The 21,402-nt window shown below is 36.6% G+C and overlaps 1 protein-coding gene across 1 annotated transcript in view; it reads right to left on the bottom strand.

Annotated features, from left to right (window-relative positions):
• Positions 1-21,007, bottom strand: part of LOC132142547 (rho GTPase-activating protein 10-like) — a 59,195-nt gene extending 38,188 nt beyond the window's left edge. The window contains exon 1 of the mRNA XM_059552501.1: positions 20,463-21,007. Coding sequence (XP_059408484.1) covers positions 20,463-20,616 — 154 coding nt within the window. The 5' untranslated portion in view covers positions 20,617-21,007. The remainder of the gene's footprint in view (positions 1-20,462) is intronic.
• Between the last annotated feature and the right edge of the window lie 395 nt (positions 21,008-21,402).

The raw sequence follows: 21,402 nt of genomic DNA, 5'->3' as shown, positions 1-21,402 counted from the left end.
GAGCGCCCCGACACACTTCTGTATTAAATCCGTTATCTTAATTCCGTTATCTTATTTTTATTTTAGGCCTATTACTTACATAGGCTATGCATTTTCTTTAAAGCATCCCATTTTTCATCAATTCCTTAAAGCGTCCCATTTTTTTATGAATTAATAATTTGTTTGATTTATTCATTTGTTTCCTCAATTCAGTTAAATCATGGGTTATTTAGGGAACAAAATTAATGAAACATGAACAGTTGCCACAAATTAATAAGTCTTAGGAACGAATTAACAAGTTGTAGGAATGAATCTGTCCTGTGTCCCACAGCCCTGCGTTGACATCCTTACCACCCATTCAAAGATGTGAGTTGATATGAGTCATAATGAAAGTGCCACTCTGCAAACATCCTGCTGGACTCTTGTGTTGCCAAGAGCATCCTGAAGGAGCAGATGTTTCTAGAAGATATCAAGAATATCCCCTCAATCTGGAAAGCCCAATGAAAAAAAATAGGTTGGACTTTGCCTGGAACATGAGACTAGGAGTGGATTATTAAATCACAGGGAGTTTCATGGTGTGGATTCCCAAAGGATGATCCCAATAGAAGTAAACTCTCCAACTGGGGTCTGTGGGACAGAGCGCTGGGATATTTTAAGACAAACCACTATGAGGGCTATCCAGCACTGCAGTGTCGTGAACATCGACAGCTGGGTCCATCCATGTGAAACAAGCTGGCACCAAATGACCTATCGCATCCTCTCCTGCTTACTACGGAGGTTTCTAAATTTGCTTGCCATATTTGTCATAGATTTACAATCGTTTATCCTTGTAATCCACTCATAAAGTCGTTCCAATTGATTCCATTCAATAATTCAGGCTCGCAACAGTCTGGGGCATGAATAAAATGACCTGAATAAAGTCATTATCATTCACCGTATTATAACTGACTGAGTGATTAGAACTGTTGTGGTTTACACAAAAGGAGTATTCCAGATGTGTGGTTTAACCTAATACTTGTTGTGTTGTGTATGACCTATATTTCATTTCTGACCACACAGTAGGAGTGGGCGATATTGACAAAAATGTATATCTCGATATTTTTTTTTCAATATCTCGATATCGATATTCAGACAATAATTTTGCAAATCCTTTAAAGAAATATGTGCAAATTGGCAAAGAATGTCCGGTTGGTCTTTTGACTTGCTGCATTTGACCTATTATTGTAGGGAATTACTAGTACATAAAGATACGAGACATTATTGATTTAAACATGAACCAAGTTACTGTACTATACATTAATTGTAATACAAGAACAGTGCTTTTTCAGTACAATATATATATAAACCATTATTATAATCATTCTATCATTGCAATTTCTTTTTGCAATATACAATTCTGCATTAATCAACAGTCTTTGACTATTTTATATTAATATTAGTGCTGCACGTTTAATCGATTAATGCGATTGTCATGCATGTCTCTTCTGTAAAGCTGGTTCTGTGATTAGTACTAAATATCCATCACCTGCTTTCAAATGGAGCGGCACTTAATATACAGAGCCGTAGTTCGCTGACAAGCTATGCAATATTCATCTGCGATTATGAAATGGATATTGCATAGCTTGTCAGCAAAGTACGGTTCTGTGTAGTAAGTGCCGCTCCATTTGAAAGCAGGTGATGGATATTTAGTACTAATCACAGAACCAGCTTTACTGAAGAGACACGCATGACAATCGCATGCGATTAATCATGCAGCCCTAATTAATATTATTATGAATAACTTTAATATTAATATTAAACATATTAAAAGATAACTTATGGTCCAGAGCTGTGGGAATGAATCTGGATTGTGGTCTGATTGGTGGCCTCTGCTCTAAGGAAATTTAACTAACTAAATAAATAAATCAACAAAATTCAGCTGGTATGATAATTCTGCTCATTGCAGAAAGATGTCAGCAAACTTCTAAACAGCAGCCATCCACCCATCTGTAAAGACAACTTCTCTCTAATATCAGATTCACTGCATTTAGAAAGGTAAAATGCAGCCAGTGGGTACTGGATTAAATCAACAGATTGTTTGTTGAGTTTGAGTTCTTTCATCAAGACTCAAAACAGAAGTGACGTGGCTGTAAAAGTTGCCACATGCTATAACATGCAATATGTGGTGAAATACAAAACTAAATGCGGCATGAAGAATGTAAGCAGATCAGACTGTGGTTCAATGAAACTCCTGTTAAATCAAAAAGTTATATGACATTATAAATAGGGCTGGGTAAAAAAAATTGATTAATCGATTAATCGTTTTTTTTTTTTTATGTGGTCGATTCAAAATCGATTCTCAAAGTCCACGAATTGATTTTTTTTCCATATTTATTTCCGCAAACATTGAACGTAAGATTAATGTTAATCTAATTACTAGTCTTCTCCACTATATGTCACCCTCTTATTTTCCTTGCGCGGTGTTACCAAGGAGCGAGAGGCGAACCTGTCATTCATTCATTCGGTGCTTAAAATGGTAGTTCCAGGTGCAATGTCGACATTGATGCCGGCTTCACATAAAAAGTCAGAGTTATGGAAGCATTTTAGATTTCGCAAGCAAGACGATGACAATAGTGTTGTGGACAAGAACAAAGCTATTTGCGTGATTTGTAATGCAGAGGTAAAACGCTGTAGTAATACTACAAATCTGTGGAACCATTTGATGAGACATCACCCAGACGTTGCAACACCCCCAGAGCCGAGCACACAACCGAAGATTTCTACAGAGCCCGGCACATCACCTGTAGAAGAAAAATAATACAATCCGTGGCGACAGTTTTGCAATCCCCTCAGTTTATAAACCGTCCTCACGAATTCTTAAACTGTTCCCTCGGTTTAACAAATCGTGCGTACACGGATTAATAAACCATACCCACGAATTCACAATACGTGTGCACGCTTTCGCAATCCGTTCCTACGGATTTGTAAACTGTACTCATGGATTCATGCAGCAAGCTCCTAGGTAGCCTACGTTTTAACAGTTTTATTGAATATTATTATGTGAAATAGGCCTACAGCAAAGTGTCTTTATCAAGTGTAGTACGAGGTGGAATACAACGATTTAATAAGAAAGATGTGCATCAAAATCTTGTTTAATTTGTGATAATCTAAGCACTTGATTATTATTGTAAAATAAACCTGGCATTGTGACTGACTCTGGAGTAATTTGTTCCTCTTTTGTAAGTTGTTTTGGATAAAAGTTTCTTATGCATAACCTGTATAATAATATATAATAATGATTAAAAATAATAGTTAATTATTTTTATTATTTTTATATGCTAAATAAATGAGTGCACTTAAGACATTAACAATGTTTGTCATAAAATAATTCAATAAATCCTTTATTTTAAAGTAACCTTTTACATTTTTGGAAATGTTTGTGTACTATTTTTTCTTAACATGAAGACTTGGTGATTTTATTACACTAAGCTTCCACTCCCCAGGGTTAGATGCAAGCATCGCTGTTAATGTTATTATTAAATAATTAGACCTCCTATGACATTGCATTCAGTTACAGAGCAAAGGAATGACAACATAACCAGGACATTATTTGTTTTGTGTAGCTTTTTACCTTTTTTTTTTCTTTAGAAAATTCAGGGAATTTTCTATTCTTATTTTTAGCCTATATTTTAGTCTATAAAACACAGGCAGTGGTGTCTTATCCTATTGGTGATTAATGTAAAATAAACGCTAAAAAGAAGACTATTTTGTGAGTGCTGATCATGGTCTCATAGGATACTATGAAAAATATTGTTTAATAAACATCAAACAAAAAATGAATCTGCCTTTGGGTGCAGAGTTACAAATCTGTGAGTTTACAAATCCGAGGGAACGGATTGCAAAAGCGTGAAATTCAAAAACTGAAGATGCGGTTTAAAAAATCTGAGGGCACTGATTGGAAATTTGTGGGTACGGTTTGTTAAACCGAGGGAACAGTTCGTGAGCATGGTTTATAAACTGAGTGGACGGATTGCAAAACCGTCACCACGGATTGATTTTTTTTTCTCCTACAGGTGACGTTTCCGGCTCCATAGATGTTAAATGCATTAACAAGCAAAATTCCTCACAATTCACAATTCATGCACAAAAGATCACTGAATCGATTGCGTTTGTGAACTTGTGAATCGAAATCGGATCGATGTGGAACATCTGATTCGATACCCAGCCCTAATTATAAATATAAGTGTATACATGTAAATTCTTTTTGTACAATTATACATATCAGGGCTCGCAAAATGTAAACATTTCTGGTAACCCTTAGGGCAGGCTCTCTTCAGATTTTGGTAAGTTCAGATACAGGACTTCACAAAACAAATAAAAAAATTTATATAACTTATAAAATGAAAAACATCACATTTTAGCCTTTAAATCATTTGTAAGAAATAGATGATTCAAAGAAACGTATACATTATTATTATATTAATTTAAAACTAAAATAATTCTAAAAAAAAAAATACTTGTCTTAAGTGTTAAGATTTATAAATTTGCAAGCTTGCTGCGTATAAAAAAATAAATAAAAAAAAATGTTTAAAAAAATTTACGAAACGAACCCGTTTGCAGCCCGAAAATAAGATAAAGATAAGATAAATACTTTCACCTACGTAGCATCCATTTCACATCTTTCTCGCGCTAATCGAAACACATCACATGACCGCTCATTTACCTCATAAACCGGAGCGCAAGCCCGAGCCCGCTTAAGATTATATAAATTAAGCCCGAACCCGACGGGCAAAGATCTTCAGCTCTAATTGGCATGAAGTTTCATGCAGAATAACAAACAGCAACAGGAGTGCAACATTCTCGAAAAAATATATATGCAGAGGGGACTGCTGCCGTAACATAAATGAAAAACATCACTGCAGGCTTCAACCCGGCTGCATTTATGATTTAGGCAATTCAAGGCAATTAGGCTGCGCAAGGTGGGAGTATTACTGCCAATCTTTCACCACAAAAGCGGGTTGCTGTCAGCTGGCAATGGTGACTCCTAGGGCTGTCGCGGTTAAGAAATTTCCCCTGCGGTTATTATGGGTGGCTCAATAACGCGATGCGCGGTATTACCGCCGTTTGTTTGTTTTTTTAACATTAAAAAAACTAATTTATCCTGATTTTGCTGCATACAAAGCTCTATCATTGAGTTATGTAGCATATATTGTTGCCTTTTTAACTGACAACTGAGACGCGTTTTAAAACATTTTTGTTTATTGTTAAATGCCAAACAGCAACAAGAATATTTTTTAAAGAAATCATAGAGTTCTAACATGTATTACACGTATTTGCGCGCAACTTTGGACATCAGCAGAAATCTAGACTGATTATCGTGCCACCACTGGCCCACCAGGACAGAGGATTCGCGTGGAGTCACTCCTCATGCAGAAAGCGTGTGTGAGCTCGTTATCTGCTCACGCTCTCTTGGGTATGGGCACTGACGAGTGAGTTTGGTCTGTTAATATCACTGTATTAGTACATTAAACCACGTTAAGCGTTTTTCACGTTAAGCGTTTTAGCATGTCCCGATGACAATACATTAGATGTATTGCCGCGTCACAGAAACCTTTTTGCAGCAAATTTTGCATAGCGGCTCATCTAAATTCGCTGGCTCGCCCTTTTCATTGGTTTGAAAGTCGAAATGTTCCCAAACTGGCGACGTGACATTAGGTTTTGGGACGAGATCGAGTGCCTCCCATCGTTTCAGCCGGCCTATTCAAAACAAACGGTGCACCATAAAGCTACAACGGCTCGCCAGAAAATTACAGTCGTAACCATATTGTATCATTCATTTATTTTACATTGAATGCACAGTGACAAATTGAAAAAACAAGAAGGCCACAGCCTCATAAAAAAAAAAAGGAAACAAACGTAACGCTGCGGTTGCCGCGGTTTCTGCGGTTGCTATCTCTCCTCTGCGGTTTGCTTGTCAATAGCGCAGTATTACAATATTGCGGTTATCGCGACAGCCCTAGTGACTCCTTTTCATAACTCAGCATCTCCTGTAAGAGGTCGCTTTCGACGTCACTGGGTCTTATAGGCGCGTAAAATTGCTGGTATTTTCTGTCTAGCTTTTGCAATGCCTACTGCACTTTCTAAATTCTTTATTTTCTTTTTCTGCTTGTTTGTGAGTTTTGTTACATCTATATTTTTTAATTGTTTAATTATTTTAAAATTAATACTTTGGTTAAAATCGATTCCCTATTTTCATTTTCGAAACTTTTTTTGGTTGGTCCGATCGATTGTGCAATCGATTTTCGGATGAAAAGTGACAGCCCCAATATATATACACATATATATATATACACACACATATATATATATATACACACACATACATATACATATATATATATATATATATATATATATATATATATAGTGGATTTGGGTGATACATTATGGTAGCCTGACTGGAAGACAAAATAGCCTCGTGACGTCGGGGGATTTTGCGAGCCGATAAATACTTATAATATATTTTAATATATATACAAATTGTACATGTAAACATTAAATTTTACTTTACAGTCAATCAATCAATCAATCAATCAATCAATCTGCAATAATAAGCGGAAAATTACAACAATTTTACTCCATGAGTCAATTCAAATTCACATGTTTGCTGAAAACATATGGTGCAAAACAACTGGTTTGAAATATTAAGATTGTTATTATAATTTTGACAAAACCTCCTAAATGTTAACCAGCTAGATAACTCAGATCCTAAATGAACACTTGTTAATGACCAAATGAGATTAAAAATTTGGCTTATAAGTAAATAAAATAGTTTGTAGCTAGTTGGCTTGTAAAAAGCCCCATGGGGTTCAACTGCAGAATAATAAATTGACCCTCAATAATGACATGAATAGAGCCCGACCGATATATCGGCCGGGCGATATTATCGGCCGATATAAGCTAATTGCATTTAAATCGGCATCTGCATTTATAACGGCCGATGAAACATGAGAAACAGAGTCTCATGCTTCACTCATGTTATGAGTGTTGCATAGTGTGCCCACCAGAGGGAGCTCTGCAGCTCCAGAGTTAACAACAGCGCCAGAAGTCCACTACAGAAGAAAGCGATCAACTGTTTTGACGGTGAGTCTGTCGTTCGTCATGTGAAATGATTGTAGATTTAGTTCATACCCTGTAACGTTATATAAAAACTGTGTGGTAGTTCTAGCTAACGGTCCTATCATTATTACTTCTAAATATTCTGTAACATCACTTACAGCCGCTAATGCATTGCTATATTAGATTAGCCACAAAGCTAATACCATGTTTATCAGTGGAAGAGCGCGAACGTTAATAGGAGGTCAAACTATAACGTTAGCGTTTAACTTATTCTTGTTCTATTGCGGTGTGTTTCCCACATAATGACCGCGTAATTGGGCCTTTCACACAGTACGCGGTATGCACGGCGCTTGCCGCTGGGTTCAGCGTTGCCCTTCAGATACAACGCGATTTGCGCTGCGCTATGGCATAGGCGGAGTTTTAAAAACATTTAGCGGGAGCTCTTTCATAGTCTGTTCCTCCTCCTTTCGGTCAGCAGCAAACATGTATCTGTCCCGTTGTAAGAAGCGAGCGATAGCGCTAGTCCTGCTGATGAGAATTAAGAGAGAAGCAAGGAAGAAGAGGCTACCCTCAGGTCCAGAGAACAATTTGGTGAATTCAGGATGGTTACGTTACTCTAACGCTAATAGCTTCCTTTTTAGCAGGCCACTTAAATGCTTGCTATTAACTTGTTTGAAGGTGGTTCTTCTCAAAATTGACAGCGGTGTGTTCATGACACTAACGTTAACCATTCAACTTCGAATTGATTCCGTAATCTTCCGGTAATAGTAGACAAGACGATGTTTTGATTCAGACTGCACAAAGAGAAGAGGAGAATATATACGTGTCTGTTGTGAATGTGTCTGTGAGAGCAAATATAGTGTAGTTACAGTAACTACAGTAGGTGCGTCAGAAATGATTAAACCAGAGGGGACATGTAAATAAATGTGAGCTGAACAAGCGCTTTTTTTTTTTTTTTTTTTTTTTTACATATTGTTTCAAAGCAGCTTTACAGACATAACAGGAAAATGTTGAAATAATATTGTTAAATATAAGTAGGTAATACCTATTGCTTGACAAATAAAAAAAATACATATATTTCTCATTTTTGCCTATGTAGGAGATCCCAGTTTATTATTATTATAATTCTAATGATGACATGAGTAATGATACATGGTGATAATATTAATACACATGCTTATTCTTTCTCTGTCTCTCTTTCTGCCTACAGATGGGTGAAAAAGGTGAATGCTGTAGCAGCAAAGTGTGGGACTACTTCTGCAAATACTTTAACTTTAGTATTATAAATTATTTACAGTAAACACACAGACTGTTAAAACCAGCTTCAACTGGAAGAAAGTAAAAGTGTTAAATGTTTAAAACCAGACTGTTTTTTGATCATTAAAAAATATATACTTTTGATGTGCAATTGTTTAGTCATTGAGACTGTAATCTAAGGCTTTTTTTTAAACATAGTCCATTCTGGAAAATGGTTTATACAGCCCACATACATAGAACAGGCAGATATTTTGCTATTGAATGTTGTGTAAATGCAGTTTATAGGAAATGGGTCTAATATCCAGATTATTTTTCAAATCAAAATAACGGCTTATAAATCGTCTCTTTTCGAGTTAATATCGGCATCGGCCCCCAAAAATCCATATCGGTCGGGCTCTAGACATGAACAATTCAATTTAAAGACTATGAAAATAACTGTGCAAATTTTCAAATCTTCTAAGCATGTGTCAGCCAACAAACAAGTTCAGAAACTTGAGAAGTGGTCTATCCCATAAGCTCTGGACTCCAAACAACAATGCTGACCCAGCAGTAACGTGCAGGCACAAACAGGACGGTTTGAGGTCTGTTGCTCACTCATGGGGAATGCCTGAAGCTCTGATTTGCTTTGGAAGGTTTCTTAGAATGTACAATCAGAAAGGGCATCTGTTAGTGTTATGGGAAAATCAAGAAAGCATGTTGACACCAATGCCATGCACACATGGAGGTTCAGCCCACTGAAAATCCCTAAAAATTATCTTGTCGATCCAAGGGAATTCCTTCAACAGTGAAGCATTCTGAAAACACAAACCAAAAACAACACACCCTGGAAACAGTGATTCTAAGGTCAAACTCTGAGTACAGCCAAACCCTGGTACTGACCCAAACCAAACATTTAGCCAAATTTATGTTAAAACATTAAAATTTTCTGTACCAAACAAATACCATAGTGTTGATAACAAATAAATTACATAGACCATAAACGTTAGCAAAAAGCCACTCATTTCAGGAAACTGACAACTCAGTCACATCAACCTATATATTACGGAGAGGATAAATATGGGTTTGGTGCCTTATTGTCAAAACAGAGGCACTGCAATAGACACATATTTAGTTTCAAACACAGAAGCCAATATTCAAAGTAAAATGTTTTGAAATGAGAGTAAAGACACACTTCACTGATAAATGAAACTACAAGGCTTGTCGCATCAGTGACTTTAAAACCAAAGACACCTTTTCAAGGAATAATTCTTATACAAAAGAAAATGATGTCAATTTACATACTCACTGTGCATCATTCCTGTTTGAGTTTCTTTCTTCTATTTAACACAAAAGGAAAGGTTAAGCAGAAGTGTATGTGTGTGTGGTGGTCATTGTCCAGTGCCACATCTGCCACAGTTCTTATTCGCAGATATAAAAATATAGAGGATTAAGATGCATCATATCAGATTTGGTGTCAATGATGAAGCAAAATGTCATTGGTTTTCATTATAATGAGGTGCCAAATTTAAATATGCACACAATGAAGTTGTATTGACTACTTTTATGATTATTTTTGGAGCTGGAGGACAAGATATTTTTTGAATCCATGTTTTAATTCATACAGTTATGTTGTGCAAAAATAAAATTATATTTATATTTCACTTGATTACATTTGAAAACATAGAATAAATTGTGTTAGGTTTATTAATTCATTTCATTAGACAACATTTTTATGATAAATTTGTATTAAATCATAAAACCAAGATTGACCAAAAACAAAACAACAACAAAACCCAGCATAATTCTGTGGTGTTTACTTGTAAAAAAGCTAACTGTTTACATTCATTGTCCAGGTCTAACAACTTAAACATGGAATGCTAAAAATTTGGGAAATACTTTTGGCCATATCAGCCAGACACACACACACACATAAATAATAATAATAAACCCTGACCATTTCACAAGCCATCACCAGTGTTTCTCAAAGTTCCTGGTAAAACATTAGACTAACAGCTTCTGCTTTTAAGGAAACAAATGTTTATTTCTGTAATCAAAGTTACAGTAACTGCAGCCAAAACAGGACACACACCCACACATACACACACACACACACAGGACACTTTCTCAGGCTAAATTGTGTAAGACTCAATGCCTGATTACACATAAAAGTATTTGCAAGACACACCTCTCATTGCTTTGTAATTTCTGTACCATTTGATCTCTCTTGCATGGTTGAAAACAACTCTGTCTGAACAGCTCCTAACAATGTGTGGCTTTATCAAGCTTGAGTAATTAAAAATTAATCCTACGATGATAGAGCCACATTACTAAACACGTTGATGATTTGTTTGTGGTTTATCTTGGTTCATCTAGTTTCTGTCCATGAGCCTAGGAAACAAGAAAAAAAGCAGGAAAATGCCCCTCCTATTGCTTATCACCGGAAACCACATTTAAAAAAAATCTGTACTTTGTCACGTTATACTGTACAGTTAGTGTGACGAGACAATGAAGTACGACTCTTCCGAGACACTTTGCTCTGAAGGCATTTTACTGCAATCATTCATATGCACTGTCAACCAATGAGTAATGCATACTTAGAAAACACTTGGCAACTTGTCATTTAGAAAATGCTTATTATCCTGCGCAATTTAAAGTAATACCATGTGCTGTCTTTCTGAATCCTTTGCGTATTTAGTGCCTGGGAAAAAGAATTTCAGAAATTCAGTCATTTCAGTTAATGCACACTGCGCAGCCCTTACATGGGAACAGACCTATAGTACAACCCTAGTGAAGACCTTGTGATATGAACAATTATCTGATCCATCTTCAAACTGAAATCACACCATTTCAGATTTCAGGAAGGGTCCTTTTTGGATTAAGATTTTCTGAGCAGTATGGTTTGAATTTACTCAGAAATTCCACAATGAGTCACATACTGAATATAAAAATGAAACTTTATTTGGGAAAGTGATGTCACTCACAATGGTGTCCTGATTGAACACACATGTGTGCTTTAGTTCAAGGGGGCCACAGCCAATCAAGGCTCAACGTGCCTATAAACCAGCTATCCTACAGCATGTTCATGAGCTTTTGTTACTCAAATACTGACTCATGATGCAGATAAATTAGCCTGTTTGTTCTGGTTATGATGAAGAGGTCTAATCTAATAAAGTAGTTTGGTGCTAACTGCTAAAACACAACAATGACAAAAGCGTGTTAATTATATGCAGCACAGGCCAGGTCATCCCCATGTATTTCACCAAACGTAGAAGAGAGCCCTCACACTCGAAAGCTGCCACTTATAGATATGCATAGTAGTATGGTTATGTGAACAGCAAAAAAAAACAATGTTTATATAAAATTCAGAGACAATTATGCTGATCCATGTCAATAAAAAGAAGTGCAGCGTATAACGTCACTGTCGGATTAGTGCTTCAGCGATGCAAACAAATTACTGAATGTAGCCTTAGTATATCCTAAAGAACTTTTGGTGGCAGGGTGAAGAAAATATGTAGATCAACAGATTACAGACTCTTTCTATGTCAATCTTTATCTTCTTCCTTCAGGCGAAGAAGCCAAGCTAGATAAAGTCACCTTATTCCTTACAACAACATGTCTAAAAATAACCACATAAAAGAGCACATTTCATCTGTATGTTACTGTTGACTTAACTGTAGCTAATTTAGCATATTTATGAAAATATAAATATTCCACAGTTATTTAATATCCAAATAAATAAATTGACTTAAAGCAATCAGATGAATGTACATCATTAGCACCTGCACAAAAACAGATAAGAGTCTCAAGATGGCCATGAGAATCCAACTCCATCAAGATTAATATTAAAAAAGGGTCTAAATAAATACCAGTGCAATCTCAGTGTTCTGCACAGACATTCCCCAAAGCTCTCAGCTAAGACCTTTTAAGGCACACTGGGAGGAATCCTGGAAATGGTCATGAGGCCCATCTCTGCAGTCTTACAGACACAGTCATCTACTATAATATCCGAGTTTCACTCAAGTCTAATCTGATTCTGAACTAATAAAGGCAAGGCACATTGACTTGTTCTTCAGGTCTCAAAATGGCACTCAAATTATGCTCTCAAACATGCATGAATGAGAAAAAGAGTGGGTGAAAAAGAACTCAATGCAGTGCTCGCGCACACTGAAAGCTTCTCTCAGACAGCATCTGATCGAGAAAACAGATCTCTTTTGTGTTTCATTGAGCTTGGATGGTCAAATACACACAAAAACGGCCAGCAGCCTTATTTACCTGCTGCTGTCTGTCATTATTAATGTTAATCATGTTTGACTGATACAGTAAAGACTATGCAGCATTTTATTAATACACTTTATTCAATTTCTGTAATATTTCTTACTACATGTTTAATAAACCTAGCCTACTGTAGCTGAATAAATAAAAAGTTTATTTCATATTTGTTTGTTCTGTTGTGCTTGTAATTAGCATCTTTTTCTTAATTTTAATAACATAGGCCTAAATAAAATAAAAATCGCTATATCGAGGTACATCGTTATCATTTTGGTCGTATCTCCCACCGCTACTTAACAATGGCTCTGATATAGGCGGATATATATATATATATATATATATATATATATATATATTTTGATATGACAAAAAAATCATAATTGTTGATTATTCCCTTGAAATTGTATTGTGATTATTAATTACGATTACCACAGTTTACACTGAATGATGTTTATACCATCGTTTAAAGCAACAGCATACCATAATTTATATGAAAATAAACCAGCTTTTTGTGATGTTCTTATTGATGTGACACTGAGGGCAGTTAACCATCAAACTAAATTACGAGCAGGACTGTGTTTACACGCTCGTCTCCTTGTCTGCGATTTCCTGTTCCTCTCACTAAACTTTTCCAGACATCTCTTCTTCTTCCTCTCTATCTCTCGGTCACCCTTTCTTTCTTTTCCTCTCGGCCTTTTTTGGCTTAAACCTAAAGTTTATTAGGCACACAATTTTTTAGAAGGGCATGACATCATCCTCAACCCTCTGGGCTCAGTTTCAGCTTTAATTCCATGAATGTGTAAGAGATACCATCATTCCTGTGGAATACCACTGGCCTAAAACATGTCTACATGCTGAACTCAGTCCTCTTTTGTTTTGAATACTCACTTGAGAGCGATAAGTCCATGAGATATCTAGTTTTCTAGCTGACATAAGAGTTTGGGAGAGTGTTGTAATAAATTAAATAAGGAATAACTCAATTTCTATTTTTTTATTATTATTATTATTATTATTATACATTTTTTTGCCTCACAAACCAACCTTTGATGTTAGTTGAAGAAAACACCAATTTTAAAATGTTAGTTCACACTCTAAACCGATCTCTTTTGTTCTTTTTTGAAACACAAATTAAGATATTTTAGACGATCACTTTTCATGATGAACTGATTTAATTAAGGTTTTATTCACAAATTAACAACTTAAGACAGAAATCTCTCAGGTTTCATAAAAAAAAATCTTCATGTATGTTTGAAAATTAAGGAAAGTCTTATGGGTTTGAAGCAACATAAATGACAATATTTATTTTTGGACGTACTATACCTTTAATTTTATGTTTATGGAAATCCAGTCTGTTCAGTCTTTGATATGTACTGTTGTGCATCTAGCTGTTGGTCATTCAGCTGACAAAAGACTTAAAAAAAAAAGTTTCCAACAAACTAAATATTCTGGAAAACATGAAAAAACAAAAATGAAATGTGACATACGACCTTGAGACAGAACAACCCATGGACTGTAAATCACTATCATCATGATTTTTATTTACTTAAAATTAAATATGGTGTCTACCTGCCTATGGGCTTGTGGTGAGGATGTTGCCTAAACACAAACAATAAAACTTAGTGTTCTCTGCAGTATGGCATAGAAGCATCTGCACAACACATGAAGCTCATTTCACTGAATTTCATTTCTTATCCTGAAAAAGTAAACCTTCCCTTTCCATGATCTCAAATCCACTTGAATTCTGTTTTAATGAAATATTATGATGTTTGACAGACAATGCATTTTTTAGATTATTGGGAGACTGTTGCCAAACTCAATCCTTGGCAAGAGTTGAGAACATTGCACAGATGCTTATAAAACGTAAAACATGTCATGCAGAGAGCAAAGACTATACAGTTTATTTGTTTTGCTTTGAACACACCAGTATACAGCTTTTTGCCTCCAGTATCCTGATATGTGAAAATAATTTTCACTAAGTATCATCACTATCGTTTCAGTAGAGCAAAAACAAATCCTGCAGAAGCTGATGCATGTATTTTCCCCCCATTATTGTAAAGGCATCTAGTGAAAGTGAAAGTGAAGTGACATTCAGCCAAGTATGGTGACCCATACTCAGAATTTGTGCTCTGCATTTAACCCATCCGAAATGCACACACACAGAGCAGTGAACACACACACACACTGTGAACACACACCCGGAGCAGTGGGCAGCCATTTATTCTGCGGCGCCCGGGGAGCAGTTGGGGCTCGATGCCTTGCTCAAGGGCACCTAAGTCGTGGTATTGAAGGTGGAGAGAGAACTGTACATGCACTCCCCCCACCCACAATTCCTGCCGGCCCGAGACTCGAACTCACAACCTTTCGATTGGGAGTCCGACTCTCTAACCATTAGGTCATGACTTCCCAACTTCCCCACTTCATCTATTGGTTGTGGAATACAAAACCCACTATGTTTCCTATGAACATAGACCAACAAGGATCACATCTTCTCTAGGGAGAAGGGAGGATACAAGGACAAGTCAAAAGGTTGTGTGACAAAGACTGGCTGCTCTGCAGAGGAAATGGACAAAAACAGGAGCACATCCTCTGAGTCCTTCTCATTCACTGAGGGATTCCTGTTTCACAGCAGCTGACAGACTGCTTGTCACACGTCCCTCTGAATCAAGAATTCCATGGCAAGTACATCCTCCCAGTCTTCCAAAAGCTGGAAAAATCAGGCACTGAAGCTTGAGTTATAGTAAAACTTCCCTAGTTGCAGACTACTGTAGATTAGTATTTGGATTCTTGTTACAATAAAATAAATGAATAAAAAATAACTGAGAATGTGCCAACACAAAAGTTTGAAAGTTTTCTGTAGAGACAATTACTTTACATGATGAATAGATTTCATTTAAGCTTTTACTCGCATATAAACATTGATCAACACATATAGATAGAGCATATTAAATATGATAAAGCTCAATTATGCTTGCATGAAGCACAAAACCTTATGAGGTTTGTTTTCCTATGTCATGCAAGCTAGAGTTTCAGCAAGAACCCATTGCGTTCTTGTGCATCGAGCAAGTATGGTTGAGCTACCACTGACTATACTTGATGTGCTCTATGTAAAAAAAGAAAAAAGAAAAAAGAAAGCCTTTAAAATTAAATCTGTTCACTATATGAGGTGATTGGGTCTCTTCAGAAGCCTTGGATTAAACTGCTTGATTCATAATTACTCATACTATTAATTTTACAATGTATTTATGAATTATTTCAGTTTTAAAAGTTTTGATTGCATGGACTTTCAATGAAGTGACAGAAATTTCTCAGCTTTTATTTTAAAAAAGATATTGCAGATTTTTTTTTTGGGGGGGGGGGGTGAATGGGTGAACTATTACTTTAAAAACAAGCTCTGCTTCTATTGCTGCCAATAGAAAGAAGAAACAGCTTAGTGGCCATTTTAAATGCCATTATGAAATACGTATGAATTTTAGCACAAATAATTCAAGAAGTGATTTGATGGATTTCAACACCACAAGAAAAACAAGCACAGGCAGAAGAACTGAACCCGTTCATGGTTATTTGCCTCGGGGACACAGCCAATTCTGCTATAAACTGTTCCTAGGTCCCTGCACAGAGACCATATTGTTGAAGTCTACTGAGCAGTAACCACTGGGGCAAAGCCAATCACTACAACATTAAGGAATGCTCTGGACACCGCCTGATTCAGAAAGTCAAATGTCAGTGAAAAGTGAATTGAAGCATGTATGCATGCCAAGCAAAGCTCTGCGTCTGCGTCTGTGTTATATTCTGTTTTGCCAAAATACTTGTCATGTTTTTTTTTTTGCCAGCAAATTATAAGAAAACAATTAAATGTAATTTGGCCAATAAGGTGACCAACACTAATACTGAAATGCCTAATTCCGTGGTATGCAATAATTCTGAATTATGGCCATAGCAGTTGTCTGTCTGAAGGATGCACACTCAAATACATTTTCAATAACACAGTTGTGTTGCGATCATTCAGGTCATTCAGGCCCTTCCACCTAAAGTGGAAGCAGGTCTGATTTGCAAGCTAGCTAATGCTCACTTTATTCACTAGAGTGACCAACCAAAGAAAAGGTGTTAACTGAAGGTGTTTTCACACTATAGGCTTCCAGAAGGATTGTGGCCCATATGTGGTCTATCTTAAAGGGTTAGTTCACCCAAAAATGAACCGATGCAACTGGTTCTTGACTTGAGAACGAGTCAATCTTTCATTCGTTATCTGGCTTGGCTCAGTATTCATCTTCAGTTCTCTCTTCACAGCAGTTCAGTCAGTGTACTGTTTGAGTAGATGAATTACTCCGGGATATTGGTTTGTTTTAACTCAGAGGGAGTGTCAACCACATTAAAAAAGTTGACAGCTTAAATCATTTGTGGATTAATGCATACTGGAGAAGCGAACCATTTCAAACGATTCAGTTTGATTTGGTGAACTGGTTCAATAAGATCCGGTTACATCGAATGATTCGTTCGCGAACCGGATATCACTAAACTGCAGTGTTTTGAACGCGCTCACAACAGACACTGAAGAGAAGACAATGCTGAATAAAGTCGTAGTTTTTGTTATTTTTGGAACAAAATATATTTTCGATGCTTCAACAAATTCTAACTGACCCTCTGATGTCACATGGACTACTTTGAACATGTTTTTATCACCTTTCTGGGCATGGACAGTATACCGTACATAGGTTTTCAATGAAGGGACAGAAACCTCTCGGACTAAATCTAAAATATCTTAAACTGTGTTCCGAAGATGAAGGTAGGTGTTATGGGTTTGGAACGACATGAGGGTGAGTTATTAATGACATAATTTTGATATTTGGGTGAACTATCCCTTTAAATCATGAACCTCTATCTATCAACAACATACATCTTTGCATACTCCCAGTCAGAGTTATGATGAAATAATGGATTTCTCAAGTATTTTTCATGAATAAACTGCTTTTGGAGCGCATTATTAATTTGTCTGAGTATTCTTTTAACATACTTTCATCATGATTTATCACCTAGTAGGGACAATTACTTAGTAACTATGCCACAAGTATTCGCATGGATGAAACTAATGGGGATTGAATCCAAAAAACAAAAACAACAACAACAACAACAAAAAACTTCTGCCAGCATTATGTCACTAAATTGTGGACTTGAAGACAATGAGTCATTTGGGATAGGACCTAAAATTTCAATTGTTTCCTCTTACTAATGATCCCAACAGTGTAGTTCAGATTTTAAAAATGAGTATACTGAGTGATCAGACATATACACCTCCATTCGAACTCCACCAATAGAAATATTGATTGCCATAGAATGTAACAAGTATGTTTAGCTGTTATATCTTTAAAATGTGGCTACTTTGAAAAGTCAAAAATTTTAATTACTTAAATCTATGTATCTGTTTTTAAATAAGATATTACAGATAATAAATTTCTATATAAAATGGAAACCCGCACCTGGACACCCACGCACTGAACTCTCTTGCTTGCACGTGTTGTTACAATTGTTTTCAAGGCACTTCAGTGTCTATGGGTGCTGTCACATCTCTAGTCCGGTTCATTTGGTCCGAACAAAGGGCAAACAATTATACATTGTAACATTTTTCAGCTTTTTTGGTTCCTTTTCACACCACACTGATTGCTTTGGTCCGAACCAGTTGAAACGAACCAAAATGCAGTCACATGACAACATCCACATCACTCATTGGCCATGACGTATCTCCTAAATTGCTTTTCGATTTGTCAGAATTTACGTGTGGGAATATTCCAACATAAGAGGGAAAGCCAGCAAACAACACGGAGACGGCAACAACTATGGAGAGACGACTACGCGGACTGGTTTTGTCCCTGGCCATAATCTAGTAAATTGTTTGTAACACCACAATATGCAAACAATACATTTCTATAATGAAGCGCGGATGCGGCTTGAAAACAACGTTCTAATGCACTGCAAACAGCGAGCAGGCATCGCTCGTAACTTCAAGCGGAGGCGTGCATTAATTCTTCTTAACTCTGACATGCTCATGGTCATCTGACCAAATTTCTATGAGGCTCCGCACCTCCTCTAGAATGAAAGCGTACCGAGACCACCTCTTCAAGCAGGTCTCGGTACGCTTGTTTGGTCCGCTTTTGGTGTGCACCCGAGTGCGATTTCTGCATTCACACCTGCCCAAACGAACCACACCAAAGGGGGAAACGAACTCTGGTACGATTCAACCGAACTAAATTAGGCAGGTGTGAAAGCACCCTATAACTTTAAATCTTTTTGAGCATTATCAACTCTGGATGATGGACAGTAAAGGCCAAAGGGTCTTCTTTCCAAAGACACCAAAATTATGTGTGTAACACACTGAAGTAAGGAACTGTTGCAATTAGGTAGGAAACTTTCAGCTGTGACTCCCATAATGGGGGGTCTGGTTAACAGGTTAAGAAAATTTTTTTTTAATTAAGTGCAATTTAAGTTGACACTTTTAACAGTCACAAATCAAATTAATATTAATATTTAATATTATTATTGGTAGTAGTATTAAAAATGCAGCATTAACTGCAAAAATTACCATGGACACAAAACTTGCTAAATGTCAAGAGGAAGTCATTTATCTGTCTGTAGCATAACGTGTACATTCTAAATTGAATAAACGGACTAATTCCAAAACTACTTAAAAAAAAAAAAAAAGTGTCACAAAGGATAAAGTTTTTTGCTTATTTATTTTATTCCTGTGGGAAACCCATGAGAATCATCCAAATGTTTGGTTCACCAATTATGTATGCTATTATTGTTAATTGCTTTATGTTTTTTCCTATGTGTTAAGCCAAGTAAAATTAAGCCTTGCCAAGCCATCGTTATTATGTGTGCAGCGGTTGTGTGGGCTGTACCATGAGCCTGCTGTCCTGCACATCTTCATTTTTAGCCATATTTAGCAGTATTTAGAAGTTGTGACACTATTAACGCATCACACACAAGACTAAAAAATGAAAGAGGAACAAACCACAAACTAAAACAAACTTTTTTTTTTGTCCCCAAAAAAATTGTTTTTCAGCATAAAACCATCCAGCACCTAAAAACATTTGGTCTTCCATTTTAATTTGCACAAACATGCCCTGGTTTCTGAATAAACACTCATATTAAAGAGTAGTCTACCAAGACACTGCAGATGCTAATAATTCAAACAGATCCAAAAAAGGTCTGAACATGCCAGGCATAATATGCAAGCTTTATTTTTAGCCAATTTGTTCTGCCCTGTCCTGAACGCTAGGAAAAATGCAGAAAATGAAAAAAGCATAATGGAAAGGGCATGAAATGTTCACAATAAAACTTTACACGTGGAGGTGCGAGGGTCACATGACTGAGATGATAAGCCACAAATGAAAATGCAACTGCTGATGTATGAACTGAGAAATTTGATGTATGAACTTTCAAAAAAAAAAAAAAAAAAATTATATATACATATATACATATATACATATATATATATATATATATATATTGTATAAGTGCTCCAAAAACCCTGATGTAAACAGACCCCCCAAAAAACTTGGACACCTGATGATTTGCACACAGTTCAGGTAAATCATAATCCCAAAACTGGATGAGGTCAGCAAATGTTATGCCACGCAAGCTACACCAAATGAGCCATGTTACTCTCTCGAGACCAGCAAAACTACTCTAGCAAGGTCTCGGGGAAAAGTGTAAATAGGAATGACATGAAAAAAAAACATGACTGTTTGGGGCTGCTTTTATATGATCAGACTTTTGCATAGACCGGATCATATGTTGACTGAATGACAAGCTTTATCTTCACGTAAAGCGCAATTATTCACACACTAGGTTTAAAAGCAGGGATAAAATGACATGGCACTTACGTTTTGTGGCATTGATGAGATTCTTCCCATCTTTATACAGCTCTTTGATAAACCTGCCGGTTTTGTCCAGCTCTGCTTCATGAGCTTTGATTTTCTCCCTGAAGGCAGGACTGTCCAGGTAAGACTCACTGAACTCCAACGGGTGCAAACCCATGTTTGACTGGACTAGCTAGCGTTTAAATCCCTTTAGAAAGCGACCAGCGAATGAATAGAAACTGGTCGATATAGAAACAAAGTTAAAAAGGAACGGACAGCTAAGTTGCCTCGTATATTTTAGAGAGCGCAAACGCGTCGGTAGTTGTCGTGGGAATAAAACTCTTTCCAAGTCGCACGAGTATCGTTAACCTTGAGTCCGGGTAAATTAAGTATGTCCCTGGTTTAAACTCTCTTGAAATACGGCAAAACAGCTCTACACTACACGGATATGTATTGAAATAAAGGTAATAACGTCCAGTCAGTTTTTCTTGTCCGCGAATGACAGTCGAGCGCCAGTCTCCGTCTCCTCCCGCGTGCTTTTTTCAGCCATCACGTCATCACGCTTGGCTCTGGAAAGACGGAATATTTGGGGGAATACTTTGGGGGTAAGTGGGAAGTGTTGTTATGGACATTTACTTCTCTTCCAGCTGTATAAATCATTCGGCATAAGTATCAGAATTTTTCTTTCTCGATATACTCCATGGATGCGATAATAGTTAGAGATCTGTGAGCAGTCTGTTTAAATCTTATGTGGAACTCTAAAATAGCGGAAGTTGTTTCCGTCCGCCTGATTGGCCTGATTCTGCAAGCACAAGAGGGAGCAGAGCTTCTTTTTTTTCTTTTTTTTTTAAACAAACATTAATGTACAAACAACTTGGCCAAATCAATACATCTTCACATTACAATGTACAGAATAGAATAGGTGCATCTACATACAACAGAAAGAGAGAGAACAAAAGGAAAG

The sequence above is a fragment of the Carassius carassius genome, chromosome 6, assembly GCF_963082965.1.
Source record: "Carassius carassius chromosome 6, fCarCar2.1, whole genome shotgun sequence".
NCBI classification, from domain to species: domain Eukaryota; kingdom Metazoa; phylum Chordata; class Actinopteri; order Cypriniformes; family Cyprinidae; genus Carassius; species Carassius carassius.
The sequence above is the reverse complement of the archived record's forward strand: the minus strand, read 5'-3'. Positions and strand labels throughout refer to the sequence as shown.